At 46.3% G+C, this 21,976-nt stretch overlaps 2 protein-coding genes across 2 annotated transcripts; both read left to right on the top strand.

Annotated features, from left to right (window-relative positions):
- The first annotated feature begins 6,847 nt into the window (after positions 1 to 6,847).
- On the top strand, positions 6,848 to 10,695 carry HOXC9 (homeobox C9). The gene is made up of 2 exons (XM_010117439.2): positions 6,848 to 7,622; positions 9,575 to 10,695. The coding sequence occupies exons 1-2, from the start codon at positions 7,058 to 7,060 to the stop codon at positions 9,817 to 9,819; spliced, it is 810 nt and encodes a 269-aa protein (XP_010115741.2). The 5' UTR covers positions 6,848 to 7,057; the 3' UTR covers positions 9,820 to 10,695.
- Positions 10,696 to 17,149: 6,454 nt separating this feature from the next.
- Positions 17,150 to 21,622, top strand: HOXC8 (homeobox C8). The gene is made up of 2 exons (XM_010128442.2): positions 17,150 to 17,585; positions 19,647 to 21,622. The coding sequence occupies exons 1-2, from the start codon at positions 17,150 to 17,152 to the stop codon at positions 19,937 to 19,939; spliced, it is 729 nt and encodes a 242-aa protein (XP_010126744.1). The 3' UTR covers positions 19,940 to 21,622.
- Positions 21,623 to 21,976: the final 354 nt, after the last annotated feature.

Consider the following 21,976-nt stretch of genomic DNA (forward strand, 5'->3'; position numbering starts at 1 on the left):
GGCTGGAAAAAAAAATGTAATAAACGCGTTTGAAAAAGGGTAAGGAAAGAAAATAAAATAAAAAAAAAAAAGAAACTCATCCATGATACTGTAAAATAATATTCCAACAGGAACAAGGTTGATTACTGGTACTTTTAACCATAATTATTTGATATTAGTGCTGTGATAATTGAATGATTTAAAGGATTCATTACATGTATGATAAGTTTGCCTTCTCTGTATTAACTATCTGCAGATTTCTTTCCCTTTCTTCTAACAGCATGTACAAGACAAAATAATATCTATTATGTGTATATTAAGATTGATTTTATTTCTGAGAGACCACCCCCCTGGAGAGAAAGCGAAGAATCTAAACTTAATATATGTTTAGCAACCCAACTCCAGAAACGCAATAAAAGTTAAAATCTCCCCTACTGTTTTTTAATTATGATATTAGAATCGGGCAGGAGGACTGTGGGAATTTATTGCTTCAACTATTTTGTATAGATGCGCCTGGTTTTTATGTAAAAACATGGGTAGTCAAAAAGACACCATGCTGTTCGCCTTCATCTTTTCTCACCTAATATTGTTGGCTTTGTCATGATGCTCATGCATTTTCTGATGCTGTTAGCGGAGTAAAATATTTGCGATATTAGGAGTCGCTGGGCTGCATCGTTTTTCTTGCGTCTGTTTCTCCAACGCTCCTCTCCCAGCAGGTGGAATTTTAAAACCTGGAGGCTTTTGCCTGTTTCTGCGCCTCCGGATGAACTTTATCCTTGGCTGCTGGGAGCGGTGTGGGGGCGGTTTTGCAAAAAAAAAAAAAGAGACCTCCGAGGAAAAGCTGTGGGGTGGAGAAGTGGGGTAGGAGGCTGTGGTACAGGAGGTTGCGTTGATAAAATAGATTAAGAAAAAAAAATTCCTTTTTTTTTTTCCCCCCAGCAGGGGAAAAGCTGGGCTATACTATGTGTTGCACACCCCACACCCCCCCCCCCAATAAAAGCTTTCCTAGACATTTGCTGAGCTGGATTTGGGGAAAATCCCCTCAAGGCTCAGCTCTTCCCTAAGAGACCAACCCAGGGCTGGAAAACAAACTGGGGCTGGTGGTAATGTGAGCAAATGTCCCTGCTCAAGGTTGTTGTCCTCAGGGGTCCGGCTCAGACACCGGGTATTTACACAGGTACCGGCTCCGGAGATGAACTTTACACAGAACTGCTTGCGGAGGGGGAGGGGAGTGTGTGTGTGGATTGGGGTAAAAAAAAAACAACAAACAGATTAAAAAAAAAATCTTTATTTTGAGCTATAGATAGGGGAAGGTTTAAGACCGGGCTGATCTGGAGGAGACGTTTGCACCAGGCCAGAGACATCGCGGTGCAGATTGGGCTGGAATCCATCGCCTACAGCAGCACTCTTCTCCTTCCCCCCTACATTTTGGGGGGTTATTGTCTCATTTGAGGGCACCAGGCTCTTCCTAACACCTTGTGCTCGCTTTTTCAAGCTCGCTGGGTGTGCAAGCGGAGCAGCCAAACAATAGAATTTGCAGACACAACTTGGAGCTTGCAACTATAGTTATCTATGCTAATTACAGGGTGTCTGACAGAAACATAATAAATGTAAAGGCAGAAGTATAGAAATATGTTTCTTCAGGCAGTATACACTTCGCCTCTCTGGGTTCAGGCTTGTTTTCTTGCTCCTCTTTTAATTTGCTTCTCTGGGAAATTTTTTTTTTCCCCTTCTGTTGACCTGCGTTTCATATCACACCCAAAACCCAGCTAACCTGGAGAGCAGCGGGGAGAGGAGCTTTATTTTTTTGCACCCTCCTCAGCTGCTGCAGACGAGCTGCTGGGGTTTGGTGTTGGTTGTGGGGTTTTCTTTTGTTTTGTTTTGTTAGTTTGTGGGGTTCTTAATTTTTTTTTTCTTTTTTTTTTTCTTTTTTTTTGGTGAACATCTGCAGTAGGCATCGTCTGGCAGAGACCTGAAATTTTGGAAAAGGACACCATAACACACTTAAAGAAATTGTTCTTGGCTTTAATTGCACCTCGGAATTTATTGTCTATTAGCCGTACCTCCAACACTGGAGAGACAGGAATTCTTAGCAACAAACAGAGGGGGGGCTGGGGAGTAAAAAGCGCTTAAGCAGGTAAAAAACTCCTGCAGTGTCATTTTAAGCTGAATACTGCTTTTATTCGTCTCAACTCTGACTCCCATACTGGCTCAGATTGGACCTGACATAAAACGATGCTTTTCTATGTGATAACTTTTCAGGAAGCCGGAATAAATATGATTTTCAAGCAGGCAAATAATTTAGCGGGGGGGGGTGGGGGGTGGGAAGCCTGTAGCCTGCGATCGCGCTGCTGTAAGATTCAGGGATGGTGTTTGGCCTGAAATTAATCTTTCCTCATATTTGTTTACTTTAAGAGACAATTCTGGAATAAACAGAGGCGTCTGGGGGATCAGGAAATATTTTGCAGCCTCTTCAGAGAGTCTACCATTCAGGCTATTGTGTACGATTTTTTTTTCCTCTTTTTTTTTTTTTTTTTTTTTTTTTTGGAAAGGAGGGGTGAAGAAGGAACAAAAGAAAGACAGAAAGAACTTGGGCAGGCGAAAGAGAAGAGGAAGGGAATGGAAAAGGACAAAGAAGGGGGGGGGGAAGGGAACTTTATTTCGGATTAGGGCTGGAAATGCTGGCGGGGAGCGGGAGCTGGGACCGGCTAGAGCCTTGGTTTGGTTTCGCTCCTGGAGGGGGACGGAGCCCCCTCCTCCCGCGGAGCCGTGGGGGCTGCAGCCCAGAAAACACCCATTTCTTCCTTAATCCGAACTTGACAGTGTTAATTGAACCGGGGGAATGTGGAGGGGGTTTAATCCTCCCCCCCACCTCTGTCTGTCAGGAGGGAGCGGTGCCCGCTCGCCCCCAGGCTCCGGGAGGGGGGGTCGGGATGCGGCTCCGGGGCTGCTGCCGCCTGCAAGCTCCGGCCCCGCAGCCTCGGGGGTTCCCGGGCCCAGGGCTGCGACAGAGAACGGGGGGTCTCCCCCATTACTTAGGACCGCGGGCTGGCTTTTCCTCACCACCAATTTTTTTTTTTCCAAAGGAAAAAAAAAAAAAGAAAAGAAAAAAAACACTAAGAAACGGTGTCACCTCAACAGGCAAGCTATCCAATAGTTGTTTTGTTTTGGTTTTTGTTTTCTCCCTGTTCTGTCTTTTTCCTCCCTCTTCTGTCTTCCCCCTTCTATCTTTTTTTTTCCCCTTTCCTCTTCAGTCTTTTTTTTTGTTTGTTTCCCCTTCCTCTTCTGCCCCCCCCCCCTCTTTCTCTCTTTCTCTCTCTTTTTTTTTAAAGTAGGGTTATTTTTTTTTTGTCTCCGTTCCTTCCAATCAGGGGAGAATTTCTCAAAGCGAAAGCAAAAGATTTGGAAGCGGGGCAAGAGCCCGGCTGCGCGCACAGGGCAGGGATGCAGCTCGGGCTGAGCACACCCAGCCCTCGCAGCGAGCAGGGCGAGCACGGGAAGCGTTTAGTTCCGAAAAGGTGTCAGAAGTCAACTGGGCAGGACAGTGCTCAGACAAAGGCTTGATTTTCTGTAACCTCCTAATTTGCCACTCGAGGTTTTTTTTGTTTGTTTGTTTTGGGTTTTTTTTAAATTTTTTTTTTTTTTCCTCCGCTAGGAACAAATAAATAAATGCTCATACAACTTGTGGACTGTTAGTTTTGCTCCGTGCGATTAAGTTGCTTTCCCCTGCAGATTCCAAAGGGGAGGTGAGAGGAAAAGATAGTAGTCTGCCTGGAAGGGGTGGGATAGCTCACCATCATTTCAGAAGAGGTAATCTCCCATTAAACCGGTACCGAAGCTTTTGTGGAGGCATAGGAGTGTAGCCGGAGCGTGCAGAAAAGCTGCGAGATAACCTTGTAGCTGCTGAATTCAGTAGCAAGGCGAGTTTTAATCCCAGTCTGGAGGTTTGCTTGGAGACGCTGCCACTGAAACGAGGAATAATTCAGGATATTGCTCGCTTTGCCCTGCGCGGACTTCATCCGCATAACTTTGCCTTCATCCATGGGGATGGTTTCACGTCGAGAGAAGCGTGAAAGGACAGTATTTTATGCGGGTTCCCATCGTGTTACATTTTATGGGGGTTCACGGGATTCTGCGGCAGGGAGAACGAAGTCTTAAGCCGTGTCTTTATCCTTAAGCCGTGTCTTTAGTCCTAAGCCGTGTCTTTAGTTTGCTTGAAGGTGAAGTGTCTCCATCCCTGCTTTGTGCTGCTTAATTCACAGAGTCCAGCTGTCCCTGAACTGGAGGGGTTTGTGCTACAAACGCGGTCCTGGTTCTTTATTTTATTTTATTTTATTTTTTAATTGAAGATCCCACCACAGCGTGGGGAGTGAATCGTTCCGTGGGCTGCAGGTTTCCGTCCGAATAAAAGAAATCTTTGCCTTTGTGTAGCACCAACATGCACCATCCACGACCAATTTAGTGACCTTGCCTGCTTGCGTTAAGGTTACAAAAACTGCTGCTGCTCATTAGAACTGCGTGGCTTGGGTGATTTCTGCTGCTTTTGCGGTTTGTCTGTGGTATATTCAGACTTTTTCTTTTCACCCCCCTGGAAAACCTCCCCACTGACTCTGCTTTTCAGTGCATCTCTCCCTCTGCATGCTCACTCCTTCCTTTCTCTCTCCCTTCTTCTCTCTCTGCCTCTTTTTTTTTTTTCCTTTCTCCCTCTCCCCTTCTGCACACACGTCTGCAGGCAACCCTGCTTTTGTAAGGATTCTCTTTAAAATATTCCACCACAGCAGAAAAGCCAAGCTGCTTTTTCCCCTCCACATGTCACAGCCCACTATATTAGCAGCCCTGCAGAGTAGGTATTTTAAAAATGGGAATAGATAAAAGAATGATGAGTGTGTATGTGTATATATATAATTTCTTTTTTTTTTTTTTTTTCTCGCGAACATAAAAATAACCGTAGTTGGAGGCTGGTGATTGACAGATAAATTGGTCTCTATAAAGGCCAAAGAAGACATTCTGCTCCTGCAGGAATATTTCCCTTTAAGGGCTCACATAAAGCAGGGGACTTGAAACGGAGTAAGGAATAAATTCTGTGGGGCAGCGAGTCGATGACTTTTCTCTTAGAATTTGGAGAATCCGGAGTCCCTTGACAAACATCCCCCGTCAGATTTTTATTTTAAAGCTTTCCCTCTTTTTCGAGGGGGAAATCCTATTTCTACCAGCAGCGAGGGCACTCTTGTGCTTTTTTTTTTTTTTTTTTTTTTTTTTCCCCTCTAGCCCTGTGAAGTGAGGTGCAGGATTTTACCCTGGCTCAGTTCAGGGGTGAGTTTGGAGGGGCTGGGAGGGGGGAACGGGGGAGGGTGGTGTCCTGGCAGCATCACTCCTTCTTGCCTGTTTATTCCTGAATCAGCCTTAATCCCTGTTCTCCTCCTGCTTGCATTTCCCATGCAACTGACTGAGGAAATAAATAATAATAATAATAGTAGTAGTAAAAGTGATAACTCGAGAGGTTTCTGCCGTGTCCGTCCGCGGGACCGCAGGGGCTGTCACTGGTGAAGGCTCCGTCATGGGGACACCCTACCCCCCGCCTCTCCCAGGGAGAAACCCTCATCCTTTCCTGAGCCCCACACTTTTCCTCCTTCTTGCAAATTTTGACCATTTCCCCCCAGCGAAAATCCGAGGTGATGGAGAGCCCTGGAGAGCCCAGATAATCCACGTTTTGAGGGGCTTCTGTTTCTAAAAAAAAAAAAAAAAAGAAGAAAAAAAAAGAAAAAAAAAAAGAGGAGAGGCTATTTTTGGTCAGTTTTTTGGTTGGTTTTTTTTTTTTTTTCTTCCAGAGAAATCGCCCAACTCCCTTCTTTCAGACTCCAATGGGCGTGAGCTATTTACCTACCTGTCTTTCTTACAAAGGAAAGGTTATTCTCTCAAAATGCAGGCAGGCTACCACCGATTTTTTAAAGCTCCCAACTTCTTCAATCGATTTGGTGCAAAAAGAAAAGTTTCCAGGCGTTAACAAAAAAAAAAAAAAAAAAAAGAAAAAGAAAAAATAAGAACAACCATCTGCCCAACACACATTGTTGCTTTCTCCTGACACGCAAAAGCTCTCTCATCCTCAGCTACAGAGCTGAAACTCAGTCCTACGGTTTTATTTAATGAACGACACATTTATGAACAATCAAATGATCCTCGTAAAAATTTTATTGAAGGACATAAAAACATCCACGACTACTTGCCGAGTAACGCTGCCTTTCACTGCAAAAGCTCAGTCTTTCCCTTTTTTTTTTTTTTTTTTCTGGGGAGGGGGGCTGGTGGTGTTAATATTTCCCCTTCCTCTTTGCAAAGATGCTCCTCGTACTATATACATATTTTTAATTTTTTTTTTTCCCCTCTTGAAGACACTTATTTCTTAAAGCAGGACTAGATGTGCCTGTGCCCCACGGATTTCTCAGCAGCCTGGCCATGAGACAGCGCTGCAAAAGATGACAAAAGCCCCTTTTTCTGAATTAAAAGCCTCTCCCCCCCCAGCTCCTTCCCCCGAGTGGGGAGCCCACCTCCATCGCCCATCGCCCCTCGCCCCTTCCCACCGACGTTCCCTCTAATGTGTCCATTAGAGCCGAGAAGCTGCAGAAGCGAGGGACAGAGACAAATTACGTAAAGAAATAGTTCCTGGGCTACCTTCCACAATTACCTTCCACCTTCCTCAGCACTAGCAAATCTTTTTTTTTTTTTTTTTTCTTTTCTTTTCTCCCCCCCCCCCCCACGCCCCCCATCCCGGATCGCTGGTAGAGCATCCCCCAGCCGGGGACCGGCCGTGCCTCCCTCCTCCCCATCTCCGCCCCATTGCCAGCGGGTTTGGGAAAAGCCGGGTGGCGTTATTAAAAAAAAAAAAAGAAAAAAAAAAAAGGGAAGGAGAAAAAAAAAAAAAAAAAAAGACCTGCGGATTGATCCACGCTATATTTTTGGGTAAATACAATCACGTGAGGGCGGGCAGCCAATGGCACACTGGGAAAGGCTGAAAAAATAATTACCTGCCCTGATTGTTCTATGAGAAGATAAAAAGTACACATACAGTTCATACAATAATCTTATGAATGTAAAAGAGGGGGGAACCATGTCGGCTTCTGGCCCCATAAGCAACTACTATGTTGACTCCCTGATAAGCCACGAGAACGAAGAGCTCTTGGCCTCCAGGTTCCCCGGCTCTGCTGCCCACCCGCCCGCCGCCCGACCGTCAGGATTAGTCCCGGACTGTGCCGACTTCCCGTCCTGCAGTTTCGCCCCCAAGCCGGCCGTTTTCACCACCTCCTGGGCTCCCGTCCACTCCCAGCCCTCCGTGGGCTACCACCACCCCTACGCCCCCCAGGCGCCCGTGGGGGCCGAGCCCAGGTACATGCGGACTTGGCTGGAGCCCCTCGCCGGGGCCGTCTCCTTCCCGGCCTTCGCCCCCGCCGCTCGCCCCTACGGCCTCAAACCCGACGCTTTTCCCGGGAGAAGGGGGGAGTGCGGCCCCGCCGACGGCCGCCCCTTCGCGGATTTCATGTACGGGGCTCCGGGGGAGCTGAGAGACAGAGCAGCGCAGACAATTCCTTCCCCGGAGTCCGAAGCCATCGCTTCCAGCAAACACAAAGAAGAAAAGCACGAATTAGACCCTAGTAAGTCGAAGTCATTCTTGTTTACGACCGGGGAGGCATTACGGCTTCCAGGACCCCACTCAATAAAATGAAATTACCTTAGAGAGCCCGACCCTAAAACTCCAGATCCGCAGGAAGATCTGGGGGTTTCAGCCAGTCCGCCCAGAGAGCCGGAGAGCCATACCTCCACTTTGTTTGGGGCTCTTTAATCTTTTTTTTTTTCTTCTCTTTTTATTTTTTTTTTTCCCTTTGGGGATGGGGGTTGGCCGTTTTGATCAAATATTCATCACCTTCCACTGGGGGGAATTGAAAAAAATAATAATAATAATAGAGAAGGAGAATGCGTATGTGAGAGACAGGGAGAGGGGGGCAGGCAGAGGCAGAAGCCTCTTCGCTTTCAAATATTTCCACTTTCAAAGAACAAGGAAGAGTTGGAGCTGGGAGCGAGCGTAACGATGCGTTGGGTTTTTCCTTTTTTTTTTTTTTTTTTTTTTTTAGAGGAGGGGAGGGGAAAATAATATCTCAGGATAAACGCAGAGGTGTCTCTTTAGCTATTTTAAAAATCAATAAAGGCTCCAGAGGCGCAATTATTCATAAAATGCTCCAGCACGTGGGGATAAATGAAAAAGTGGGTGTCCTGGGCAGGGGGCCGGGGGTGGGAGGGGGTGCAGGGAAGAAGTAAGGAGGAAAATTGGAATTGTGGAGGCGTAAAGGGAGCGGGTGGAGGCGGCTGGGGGCAAAGGCAGCGAGCGCAGGACTTTGGACCATACACTTGGGGAAACATCTCCTGCAGCCCGAGGGAGGGGGGAACTAAAAAAAAAAAAAAAAAAAAAAAACCCACCGAAAAAAACCCCAACCCAGCCCTCGAGAAACCTAGAACATTGCAGGGGCAGGAGTCAGGTAGCGGCCATCACCCTCGCCCCCCATCTGCAGCTCCTCAGAGGGATCAGGCTCCGAGGGGCTGCAGGCGGGAGCTGGGCTCAGCTCCCAGCCCTAAAAAAAAATAAAAAATAATAAAAAAAAAAAATTACAGAATACCCTCCCCAAACCAGCCCCTCTTGGCCAAACCCTCGCGGAGAGGCGCTCAGCATCCACAGGGGATGCAGGGGAAGGGAGGGGGGGGATATGGGAGCAGCCGCCCGGGTACCGCACACCCCCGCAGCCGCTGGGTTTAGTGGCTTGGGTGGTTTCCGAGGGGTGAAGCGGGGTGACAGCAGACGGGAGCACCCCGAGGCCTCGGTGTCCGGGCTCTGCCCGGGAAGGTGGCTCCCACTTCTGTTTATGCCGGGCGGGCCGGTGCCAGGCACCCTCGTGATAAAAAGAAATAGAGGAATCGGGGGGTGAAAGTCTCCTTTCGGTGCCTAAAACCGGGCGGAGGGGGAAAAATTCTCCCGAGGAAGGGAGCGGTGGGTTTTTCTCCCCTGGCCAAACGAGGCTGTGGCTGGTCCTTTAGGTTAGGGGGGGCGAAAACAGGGGAAAAAAAAAAAAAAAAGCCAATTTCTGGGAGCCAGTGGGACATCTCGCGTGTCATCCTTCAGATATTAAAAAAAACAAACTCGGCTTTCCAGGTCTGGGAAATCTTCGAGGGAAAGTATTGCAGAGCTGAGGTTGTAAAAAGAGTTTATGGGCCTATGAAATGGTGGGAATTTTGACTTTTTATGACTATGTTCTTAGATTACTGCGAGTAGCAGTCATGTGGATAATTATTATTTTAAACCCATTGCTACAGTTTTATTTACTGAAACTTTTATGTGAGAACAGCAGCAAAAGAAAAGGAAATGACCCCTCCAAAATAAACAGATTAAACTCTTCTGAAGGTCACTTAAAATATTTAGGTAAGATCTGCTAATTAAACAGGTTTCTTTCTAGAGATACATCAGGGCGTGGAGGGGGAGGAGGGAAGAAAGGCCAGCTGCATACATTGATTTTTTTTTCCCCCCCACAAAAAAAAATATAAAAATCTTCTTTCTCAGACAATCCCGTCGCAAATTGGATTCATGCGCGCTCCACGAGGAAGAAAAGATGTCCTTACACAAAGTATCAGACCCTGGAACTGGAAAAAGAGTTTTTATTCAATATGTACCTTACACGGGACCGGAGGTACGAAGTAGCCAGAGTCCTTAATCTCACTGAACGCCAAGTCAAAATCTGGTTTCAGAACAGGCGAATGAAAATGAAGAAAATGAATAAAGAAAAAACCGATAAAGAACAGCAATAAAGTTGGCAAAGTCCAGTCAATGAGAAACGAGGGTGGAGAGAGAGAAAAAAAAAAAAAAAAAAAAAAAGAGGCTGGTTTTGGGGGTTGAAATGTTTCTGACTTTGAATGTGCGGATGAATGTTTAGCGTTATAGGCAAACACAGCAAGCGTTTTGGGACACGAGTCTTTTCTAAAATGCAACTAAATAAAAGAAAGATGTTGGGGGGGTTGTTTTCTCTTCCTTTCTTCTTCCTTGTTTTTTGTTTTGTCCTCCTCAGAAAACAAACAGAAGAAGTACTTGAATTTTTTTTATTTAGTATTTTATTTCATAAATTAAACTTATCCAGTATTTTTATTTTTTAATTCCGCGAGCTCGTGAGTGACTATTTTGTACAAAAGAGAGGAAAAAGAGGGAAAAAAAAAAAAAGACTGAAGGGAATACGGCTCAATGATGTTCTGTCATGGTGTTGAACGTTTCTGCTGTACTTATTTGTGTATTTTATTCTCGTCTCAGAACCGTTCTGTAATATTGTTATGTTCGCTATTGTAGAGCAGCTCTATGTAAATATACCTAACGTCATGGGAGAAAAAAAAAAGAAAAAAAAAAGAAAAAAAACCAGTATGTAGGTGTCTTTTTTATTTAAAGCCCTTTGGAGAGAAGCAGCCCCGGGGCTTTGCCGGTGCTCGGCAGGGCGGACCCGAGCATCCCCGGCAGGCGGAGGATTGCGGAGATTTCTGCTTCCTTCCCCAGCACTTTTCTATTTCAAAGTACCATAATAAAAAGGCGCTGAGGTAAGGGTTATACGTACCATCAATTTTTAGATTGGGATAATTAATTGTACTAATTTATGACCGCAGGCAATCGAAGGATATGTAAAAAAAAAAAAAAAAAGGAAATGTGGATGCTGGGAATAGAGGAGCTGGCAAAGGCATCCGCGCTCTGCCATCCGCGCAGGGAGAGCTTCTGCCTTATCGACGGGTTGCCAAAACTTGGCGGGAGACAGGGAGGAAAAAAAAAATAATCTGGGGTGGAGAGGGAAGGGCTGGGGGAGAAAGAATAAAGAAATAAATGTGTGGTGGTGGTGCAGCAGCCTGCAAATTTTCCGGGGGCGGGGGGAGCAGACCTTTCGCCTCACAGAGGGGAGATTTTGAAAAAAAAAAAAAAAAAAGAAAAAAAAAAAGGGGAAAAGAAAGGTTGTTTCTTGCGGAAAGGTCAAACTCCACCGTGCTGCCAGGGCGATGGGGGCTGGTGCGGGGCGGGGGTGTCCCTGCCCGCCCCCCCCCGAGCCGGCTGCGCCGGCGGCCCCGGCCCTGGGCGCGTCCCGGGCTGCTGAGCCAGAGGCAGGAGATTGTGTGAAAAACGAGCAGCGAGGGATGTTTAATCATAAAAACTTGTTAGAGGTCCCTTTCTTTAATGAAATGAGTGGAGCGAGCGTTTTAATCTTTCTAATCAAAACCAGATCAGGCGAACGAGATGCGTTTGTCGCCCTGGTTCCTCCAAAAAAAAAAAAAAATCTGGAAGCGATTACTTCTGCTGATCTCATAAAATATTGCTCTTTAATATTTCTTGCTGAAGCATTTGGAGGTTTCTTTTCCTTCCCCTGATTTGCGTCTTCGCTTCTAAAATGGGGTCTATTTTTCTCACCCGGAGGGGGACAGGCGCACCGCGCTCCGTCAGCGCAGACATCCCTGGAGCTGGGGAGGCGAAAAAAACCCTTTTACAATCCCAGTTTTGTGCTAAGTGTGTTTGGGGGAAGGAAAAAAAAAAACAAAAACCAACCAACTCTTAACGAGCGCAATGAAATGGTCAGGTTAGAAAACATTTTAGCAGAGCGGAAGATTTATGGACCAAAAAAAAAAAAAAAAGAAAGGGAGGGGGGGATCTTTCCATCTAAGTCATGTCATTTTTTTTAATTATTATTATTATTTTCCCTCCCGTCTGCTTCGCTCTCTCCGTTCATCCCGCCTGAAATAAAGAATGAAATGTTGCGGGGTCGGGAAGCGGCTCGCCCACGTCCTCTTGGGGTGGGGGGAGAAATCATCCCCGGTTTGTCGTTATTAATGGGGGGGGGGGTAAAAAAAAAAATTCCCGATCGTCCTTCGGCCAGGACTCGGGAGGCAGTTTCGGACCCGGCTCTCTGGAGGGGCTTGTCAGGCGCGCTTGGCGATGTTGAAAGGACATGATGTATGGAAGCTGGGTTTGGCCCCCCTTTCATTCAGGCAGATTCTCATTTCCAGCAGCCTCTTCCCTCCCCTGACCCCCCCCTCCCTCCTCAGCCCCCCAGCCCCTCTCCCCCCCACCCCATCCTCTCTACCCCCCTCCCTCTCCCCTCCACCCCAACCCTTCTTCCCCCCTCCTCGTCCTCTCTCTCCCCATTCTCTCTCCCCCCCCTCCATCCCCTCTCCACCCCTCCCCAGCCCCCCCAACCCTTCTCCCTCCCTTCCTCCCCCCTCCCCCAGCCATCTCTCCGGCCAGACCCCCATTAAAGCCGGCGGGCAGAGAAGGAGATGCCCCCTTTGTCTCCAGCGAGCTGCTGGTTGGGGTTTTCTTTTGTTGGTGGTGGGTTGGGTTGGGTTAAAATCTCTGCCGCAGTTTTAGTTCATGTGCAAGGCCCCCGGTATCCTCAAATCCCCCTCCTCCTCCTCCCCGTCCCCCGGTGAAGGGTTACACCAGTTATAAAATGCCATTTGGCCCTGCTGGGAGGCTGCGCTGGTGCGGCTCAGCCATTGAATTTCTCCTCCACAGCAGCCAGGGGAGAAAAGAAAAAAAAAAAAAAAAGGAAAAGAAAAAAAAAAAAAAAGACCAACCAAATAACCCCGATGTGGCTCAAAAATAAATAATAATAATAATTAAAAAAACCCAAACCACCGCGCTCGTACCCAGCAGCACACCCTGCGGCCAGCCTTTCCCCGGATTAATGTATCAAAATGCTCCAATTTCGGGATCCTTTGACATATGGCGCGTGTGTGCAGACGCATACTGATACAGCTATTGTGTGCCGGCGCTTGTGAACATGCACATGTGTTTCTGCCTGGGGAGAGATGCGCTTATGGCTCTGGAGAGAAAAAAAAAAAAAAAAAAGAAAAAAAAAATGCATATATATAGGCATGTATGTGAGGTTCGGGGGGTGTGGGGGTGTGCCTGGTTTCCCATCTCCCCTTTGGTAAGGCACACAAAACCGACAGGACACTCCAGCTGTCCATAGGTACATTTCCGCAGCCAAAAAAATGCCACTTTTACAACTCTGTTTGTCTCCCTGCTATGCGGGGCTGAATGGGAGCGAACAAAACAGGACCCTAGATCTGGCTAGACGTCTGGCTTTAATTGCTTTATGGTTTAAATAAGGTGGGTGCTCTTCTCTTTGAAACCGGATTATTGGAATGTTTTGTCTACAAGCTACAAACAACAGACCCCCCTCGGACGGGGGAAGGGGGAGGGAGGAAAGGGAAAAAAAAAAAAAAAAGAAAAAAAAAAAAGAAAAGAAAACCCTAAGTCGAAGAGAAAACTGATAAAAAAGGGGAGGGGGTGCGCACATCTGGTGGGTTTGTGTTGTCCTGAGTGCGTGTGCTGCTTTTTTGTTGTTGTTGTTGTTTTTATTGGGGAGAAAAGGAGGAAATGGGGAAACAAAAATAAAGAGCGGGGGAAATGGTGCTTTAAAAAAATAAAATAAAATCCGTGCTTGAGTATAAACATGAGATGGCCGCACGGCGCTACTGGAGGGGCTCCGCGCCCTCTCCCCCCAGCCGCCGGGGAAGGGGTTACCGTTTACAACGCCTGGCAACCCGCGGTGCCCGCGCCCCCACCCCGGCCCCCCGCCCCCGGCCCGCGGGGTTGCGACCCGGCGCGGCCGCGAGATGGCGCTGTTGCCCAATGTTAGCGCGCGGCCGGCGCCTCCGCACCCGCGCAAAGCAACTCTGCGCCGGGGGATGGGAATGGGAGGAGGGGGTGGAGGGGGGCGCGGAGGTGCCTGGCTTCACCCCCTGAACCCCACCCTGTGCTGAAAAAAAACCGAGCTAAATCCCTTTTCCATTTTTTTTTATTTATTTTTCAGTGCAGAGCGGCGCTCAGGCCTGGCATCTGACGGCGCGGGGAGGGCATAAATGCGTAAAAATGCTTGCGCAGAGAAATTGCCTATTTTGAAGTGGTTCTGGGTCTTTTTTTTTTTATCTCTGTCTTTATTTATGCAAGTCACGTATCTCTCCAAAGCCTCCTCATTTTGGGGTGGGGAAGGAGGGAAATGACATTTTTCAGTGAAGGTCAGGGCAAAAGGAGAGGGGAGGGGGTAAAATAAACTCCGGATGCGGGGGGTCGGGGGGGTGCAATGAAACCCCTAAAAGTGCAATACAGCCACAAAGCTCCATCCTAGCTCACGCACCCGCCAACCGCATCACCACCCACCCATCCCCGCGTCCGAACCCAGCCCAAACGGTACAGACAAAGAGCAGCGCGTCCCCCGGACTGCAAATGTCGCGATAGTCCCCTTAAAAAAAAAGCAGCGGGCAGCTGAATATATCTCATTTCATGAAATCTGGAAGGGGGTGGTGGGTCCTTTCTTCCCCAGCCCTTGAAGGCAAATGTTTATTTCCCAGCCTAAGGAACGATCCTGGAAAACTCCCTGCACCCATGGATAACGATTGGGAAAATGCAGCAGCTCATCCCAGCCCCAGCCTGAACTGCCCCAGACCTGACAACTTTTTTTTTTGGGGGGGGGGAGGGTGTTCCCTTTTCACTTTAATTTGCACGGCTGCCCTGCGTGAGCAAGCACTGGGATTTTAAAAATAGAAATGCTATTGATTAGAGGAGGAAAATGATCACCTCGACTCTTAGCTGTTAATTAAGCAACCTCTGTCCCTAGTTGCTCTTATCTTCATTTTTTATTTGGGGGCCGGGGGGGGGTTCTCCAGGGAAGGGGTAATCTGGGATCTGGAGAGTGGGGGGTGATGTGGGCTAGTTCTTTAAAATTTAATTTGGTCATCGTGCCGTCCTTGAGATTATTGGGATATGGAGACTATTTCTTCACAGCAACCTTTGCTTGATTTAAAAAAATATTTTCAGAATAGGAGGTGGGAAGAAAAAAAAAAATCACTGCTCGCCTGCACAGTTCATTGTCTACTTACGGGGAATAATAATAAAAAAAAACAACCCACCACATGGAGCCTTTCTAAATGGAAAAATACACCCTGGATGTATGAAAATCAAATAAAGGTGGGCTGGGTGGCTACTGGGGATTTTCCTCTTCTTGAGAAAGGTGTCTGAAAAAAAAAACAACAAACCAACCAAACAAACAAAAAAAAGCCCACCGTTTCAACCTCACCAGAGGTTTGAGCCACCCCATGCCTCCAAAAAATCGAGAATGTGACCTTTACTGGGCAGAAAAACACACCTCATAGCCTGGCTGGTACAATATTTTTCTCCCTCCACACTTGAAATCGGTCGGAGTCACCCAGGTCTCTCCTGAAAATAATTAGGCCGCTTTCTTTCTTTTTTTTTTTCTTTTTCTTTTTTTTTTTCTTTTCTTTTTTCTTCTTCTTTTTTTTTTTTTTTTTTTTTTTAAGAAACATGAGGGAAAGATTTGAGGGTCTTTGAGGGAAACATGGGGACTGTTGACAACCCTATGCCATTGAATGGGTTTGGTATTTTTTTTGCGGCTCTACAGAAAATATTCATTTGCGAAGTGTTGGCGTCGTGTGTTCCACCCCCCCACCCCCCCACCCCCAAATTAACACGAATCCTGGTGATTTTACGTGATTTTCTTTTTTTTTTTTTTAATGAGCTGAGTTCTTTCATGCAGTCATAAAAATGAAATGTCCAAAGGTTGTGGCGAGCGGTCACTGACAGTGCACGAAGTGGGGGCTTGGGGCAGAAATAACCCCTCAAAATAGGAAAAGAGGAGGAAAATCGCTGCTTGGAGGAGCGAAACAATAAAAACAAAGCTCGGGGGTTATTTCTCTACAGGCATGCACGGAAGAAGTACATACTTTCTGCCTCACTTTGCCTCCCTCCCGTCCAAAGTAGCTCGCTTCAAGCAATGGTCTACTTTATTCCCTTGGAAGGAGGCTTCCCTGCTATTTCCAGCCGTGGATGTTCAGTGGTTGGTTTGAAAGGAAGCAAGAGGGGAAGGAAAGAAAGAAGTGAAATAAAATAAAATAACTCCCCATCCTTTTCTGCCTTTTATTTTCTTTCATGAAGGAAAGCAAGAAGCAGCCAAATCCATACGGAGTCGCTTCCTTCACACGCTCGCTCCCGTTTTGCTTTTGTTTGCTTCCCATCTTCCAACCACCGCCACCACAATAACAACAACAGACACCCCCCCCCAAAAAAAGGGGAAAAAAAAAAGAAATCTGGGCTCAGCCACTCCAACCACCCCAGAGCCCCCCTCCCCTTTCTGCCCCCCTCTCAGTGGGACCGAGCCCACCCTCGCAGCCCCCCCCCCCAAACCCCAACACAATGACAACAACAACAACAACACTAGGGCCACCCTCCTCATCCTCCCTGGCAAAGGGGTGACCCCACGGGAGGCGGGGAGGGGATGCTGAGCACTGGGGTAAGCTCACCCTGATTTTTTTTTGGGGGGGGGGGGTGCGGGGTGATGGGGAGGGCAAGGAGGGGGGCTGCTTGGGCTCCCTTTACCTGTTGAGGTTACCTAGGCTGACCTCCCAGCGCATGTATTTGCTGCCATCAGTGAAGAGGCTGCTGCTGGGAAAAAAAAAAAAAAAAAAAGGGGGGGGTGGTGGTGGATATTAATGCGCACCTTCACCCTCCTCCACTCATTAGGTGTGGGTGCCCCCCCCCTTCTCCGGAGGCTTGTGGGTGTCGTCGTCCCCCCTGGTACACCCCACCTTTCCTCCACACCCCCCCTCAAAAAAAAAAAAAAAAAAAAAAAAAAAAGCGCCCCAAAACGCTGTCATTTGCCTGGCAGGCTGTCTCAGGGTGGCGGAGGGATGTGTACATATCGCGTGTGAGGGGAGAGAGGAGGGAAAAAAAAAAAAAAAGAAGAAGGAAAAAAAAAAAAAAAGCCACACCACCGGGATTTTGAGGAATTTGCCTGTGGTGTTAAAGGGAAGGAGCAGAGTTACAGAGAAATTGAGAGAGAGAGCTCTACCTACCGACAGATTACAAGAGAAGTCAAGAGCACCGAGAACCAACCGTACAGACACACAGAGGCACCATGAAACGCCTTTGAGATCGCATTAAAAAAAAAAAAAAGCCACTAAAAAGCAGGACTTGAGACAGTCCAGGGACAATCTCGCACTAATCTAGAATTAAAGTCGTCTTTTTTTTTTTTGTCTTTTTTTTCCGCTTTTTTTTTTTTTTTTTTTTTTTTTTTTTTTTTTTTTGCATGCGAGGGTCATGAGTTCCTACTTTGTAAATCCTCTCTTTTCCAAGTACAAAGGCGGTGAATCGCTGGAGCCAACTTACTACGACTGCAGATTTCCACAAAGTGTTAGCAGGAGCCATGCTCTCGTGTATGGTCCGGGCACCACTGCTCCCACCTTCCAGCACCCTTCACACCACGTCCAAGAGTTTTTCCACCACGGAACCTCCAGCATCTCCAACTCTGGATACCAGCAAAACCCATGCGCCTTGGCGTGTCACGGAGACGCTTCTAAATTCTATGGATATGAAGCTCTACCGAGGCAATCGCTTTATGGTGCTCAGCAAGAGACGACTGTTGTACAATATCCTGACTGTAAATCGTCTTCCAACAGTAACTCTAGCGAGGGACAAGGGCATTTAAATCAAAATTCGTCTCCCAGTCTCATGTTCCCATGGATGAGACCTCACGGTTAGGACCTTTTTTTCCTCCTCCTTAAATGTTTTCCTTTATTTTTTCTCTCTTTCTCTCTCTCTCTCTCTCTCTCCTCTCTGTCTGTCTGTCTGTATGTATGTATGTATGCATATACCAGCACAAACATACGTATAGATATATAAACATGTGCACATACACCTATGCATACATATATATATGCATAAAAATATAACTATAAGAGGTGTAAATGTAAAATATGAAAGAAATGAGCAGTTTTGTGCTAATGTTTCTTCTTTTTAGGAAGACCTTTGAAAGCAAACAAGACAGCAGTTACTAGAGAGCCAGCAAGGTGATTCCCTGCAAAAGGCTTAAATCACAATAAAGTAAAACTTGGTTTTTATTGCTTGCCTTGAGGATAGGCAATAAGATACAGCTCCCACGAGGTTATTTGCATGTTGATAATACACTGCTCTTTAAAATGTCATATAGCCTTTCATAAGTGCTTGGACACGAAGCCTGAAAGGTGCGAACTTGTATAAGTATTACTAATACTTTACATCTGTTTCTTAAAGCCTAGAGATAAAAGTTTAAACAGAAAAGGAAACTTAGCTCAGAGCTATGGGGTGGGTGGAGGAGAAGAGGCTGCTGTCCTGGGTTCCAAAAAAAAAAAAAAAAAAAAAGGGGGGTGGGAAATTCAAAATAATTTGGGCTGAATGGAACTTTGCTCATGCGAGGTCCAGATAATTGCACAGAAACCGAAATACTTCAAAGTACAAGTTTCCCTCAGCTAAGGACCAAGGTTGTCTAGAAGCCTTGTTAATTCAAAACATGTGAAGGTTAGTGTTAATTTTAAGGACAATCAGAGCTCCGAAGTTTTCCCCCCTCTACCCCCACCAAAATTTAACATCAACAACAACAACAACAACAAAAAAAAAGAAAATAAAATAAAAAGAAAAAGGAAAGGAGTTCTGGCTAATGCAGAGAGGATGTGGCCCAGAGGCTGGGAGATAGGCGCAGAGGAAAACACGTTGTTTATCTAAGCTCTGACCTAGAGGTAGTCTCAAGGATGCAATCATTTCAAACTGGAGCATGTTTGGGTTTTGTTTGTTTGTTTTTTTTCAAATATGATATTTTTTTATCATAAAGAAAGGACTGTGCAGAAGGAAGAGCAGGGGCTCAGCTGCATGTACCTCAGCCCTGTTTAATTCTTTCTTTCTTTCTTTCTTGGCTATTGCTGCAAATGCCCACCTCGAGTTGTTTTAAATATAATCTCTGTGTTTGCACAGGCAAATATCCATCTCTGTCTGTGTGTGCTCTCCAGACGCACAGCCGAGAGGACAGGGAGAGGGGATTCAACAGAAAATTCCAATTCTCAGGGCGTAAATACTGACAAACAAGAGGACCCTGAGTCTGTATTTTGGGGAAACACATTTGGAAAAGGGAACCAGAGTTGGGCATTTTGAGAAAAAGGAAAAAAGAGAGAAAGAAAGAGTGAAAGGAAGAGAGAAAGAAAGAGAGAGAGAGAGAAAGACAAGCAGAAAGGCAGAAAAACAGAAATTAGAAAGACAGGAAAAAAAAAGGAAGGAAGGAAGAAAAATAAAATAAATAAAAGAAAGAAGGAAAGAGAAAGGAAGAAAGAAAAAGGAATGGGGAGAAGGAGAAGGGCTGGAGAGGTTTTTCTGGTGAACAATGCACCTTTCATAGGAAAATAGACATTTTTGATAAAATGGAGCTGCCCACTAGGACTCGCCATCCAGAATCACCTTTTAGGAAGCTGGAAGGGTCTCTTTCGTGATTGAGCTTGACACCCACCGCCCTGCACCCAGCCAAGCAGCCCGAGCCCAGGAGAAGCCAGGGAAGGGCAACTGGCTACCACTATTAACAACAATATTAATAATTAGTAATATTATGAATAATAACCCAACGACTTCCCTTTAGTGCTTTTAATACCCAAAGGCTTAAGAAGGGATTTTTGGGGGGGGGGGGGGCAGCGGTTTTTATAGGAAATTTGAGGTGAGGGGGGTTGGGAGGGGGAAGGGAGCAGAGCCTCCGAAGTGGGGAAAATTAAGAAGTTATTCGGTGTTTGTGTCCTAACAGCTCCCGGAAGACGCAGCGGCAGACAAACTTACAGCCGGTACCAGACCCTGGAGTTAGAAAAGGAATTCCTCTTCAACCCGTATTTGACACGGAAGCGGCGGATCGAGGTCTCTCACGCCCTGGGACTGACCGAGAGACAAGTGAAGATCTGGTTCCAGAACAGGAGGATGAAGTGGAAAAAAGAAAACAATAAAGATAAGCTGCCGGGGGCCAGGGACGAGGAGAAAACGGAAGAAGAAGGGAATGAAGAAGAGGAAAAAGAAGAGGAGGAAAAAGAAGAAAGCAAGGACTGAGTTCTCAGCCCCTTGAAGTCTCGTTTTATGGCAGATGATAAATCGAGATGTTTACGACGGTCATTTGCTTTTATAGAGTATAGAATGGAGAGGCTCACACAGCAGTAACTACCTGTCAAACAGTTGTAGCCTTTTTTATTGTCATAGAAACTTCCCCTACTTTTTTTTTTTACCCCCCCCCCCTTTTTTTTTTTTAATAGCTGCAATTTTAGTTCGATAAATCCATAGCTAGCTTGACTGCAAGAGCAGGGAGGGGAAAATAATAATAATAATTAAAAAAAAAATTAAATGATGCAGCAAAGCAAAGCCACCCCCAGCAGCCTGGAAGTAAATGTCACTGGTCGTCCCCTCCGCTCCTGCCCGCGAAGCTGCGCGCTCGGATGGGCGCAGGATACGTATTGATGTGGACAGCTTTGACTTTGTCTTTTTTTTTTTTTTTTTTTTTTCCCCTCCCTCTTAAAGCTCGGGTTTTGGCTCTCCCGAATGCGGCCCCCCCCGCCCCCCCCACTTCCCGTGGGCTTCCTCAGCGTGTTTGTGCCGTGTCTGTCTGTCTGTCTGTCCGTGCAGATCTCCATCCCACCAAGCCATTGACCTGCTCCCCGCCGTGGGGTGTGGGGTGGGGTGTGGGGAGCCGCTCCCCCAGCCCCTGCCCGACAAGAAGAGGAGTTTGGAGGGTGAGCATACCTGGTAGCCCCCCCCCCCCCGCCATAACCCCCCCCGTTTCTATAGGACTGAGGCTTGTATATACCTTGATAGGCCAAAATATGCAACCCGCCCCCTCCCTTATTTCTATAGGCGCTGTTTACCCTTTGCCTGTGTGAGCACTCGAAATTCTTCACGTACTACCTAAAGGGAAAACCTGCAATAATTATCAAATTATCAACAAGGGGCTTACTTATCCTAAATTTTACTTGGTCAGAATTTATTTAAGAGGAAGAGAGCTGTGTTTTTGCCCTGATGCAAGCTACTAAGTAGCATAAAATAATAATAAAAATACAATTAAAAAAAAAAACCAACCTTGTATTGTACTTTATCACTACCTATAGAAGGAGTCATGCTTTGAGAGTATTTGTAATGCGGTTTTATTGTCGTTTGTTGCTGCTTATTTTCTTGGAAAAAAAAATAAAAAAAAAATCCCAACAACTGAAACTGCCTAGTTGAGAACGCACAGTATTGTATTATTTTATTGTGCTTATAAAGTAGTGTAGAACTAAATTGCACTGAATGTATAGTTATCTATTTGTCTTGACCTATCTGTTAATGCAACATGCTCGAACGAAAAAAAAAATCGTCATTTGTTTTATGTAAAAGCATAGTTCTGCGTGTTCAAACTTTGAATGTAGCAATTACCGCCAGAAAAAAAAAAAAAAAAAAGAAAAAAAAATACACATTTCTGGACACCGTGGATTTGTATTGTATACGTGAGACATTACGTAAATAATAATAACTATAATAATAATAATAATAATAAAAGATTTTAAAAGGACTGCCTTGCCTCTGTTTAAAAGCACCCACACGCAAACACCACCTTGAGTGGGCTCTGGCTGATACTTCATCCTTCACAGCATCCTCGGCAGGCTTCAAAAACCAAGGCTCATCTTTATTTGGGAGGAGATCGGAACATCTTGGCTCAGCCACAGGCAGCGGAGATGGCTGGGAGGTGTGTTTGTGGGGGGGTTCCCCGTCAAAAAATGGCAATGTCGCTGCTAATTGTCTGACTGGAGTAAAACATAAATAAATAAATAAAATTAAAGATCGCAAAGACTCCAGCACTTCAAGTCTTTCTTTGCTGGGGGGAAGGTTTCTTGCTGGGGGGGGGATAAAGCGCAGAAGGGGTGTGAGGTTGGGTTTTTACTTCTCCCGAATGGAATTTGCGATTTGAAAGAACTGGGAAGGGTAAAGCCCTAACTCTGGGGTGAAAAAAAAAAAAAAAAAACAAACCGCCCGGGTGGGGCTGGCGATGGGGCAGGAGCCGCCGTTTTCCCTCGTTCCCCGCTGCGATCCGGCGCTCGCAAGCGATCGTTGAGGAGAAATTTG

This window comes from Chlamydotis macqueenii, chromosome 29 (assembly GCF_036417535.1).
Source record: "Chlamydotis macqueenii isolate bChlMac1 chromosome 29, bChlMac1.mat, whole genome shotgun sequence".
Classification (NCBI taxonomy): domain Eukaryota; kingdom Metazoa; phylum Chordata; class Aves; order Otidiformes; family Otididae; genus Chlamydotis; species Chlamydotis macqueenii.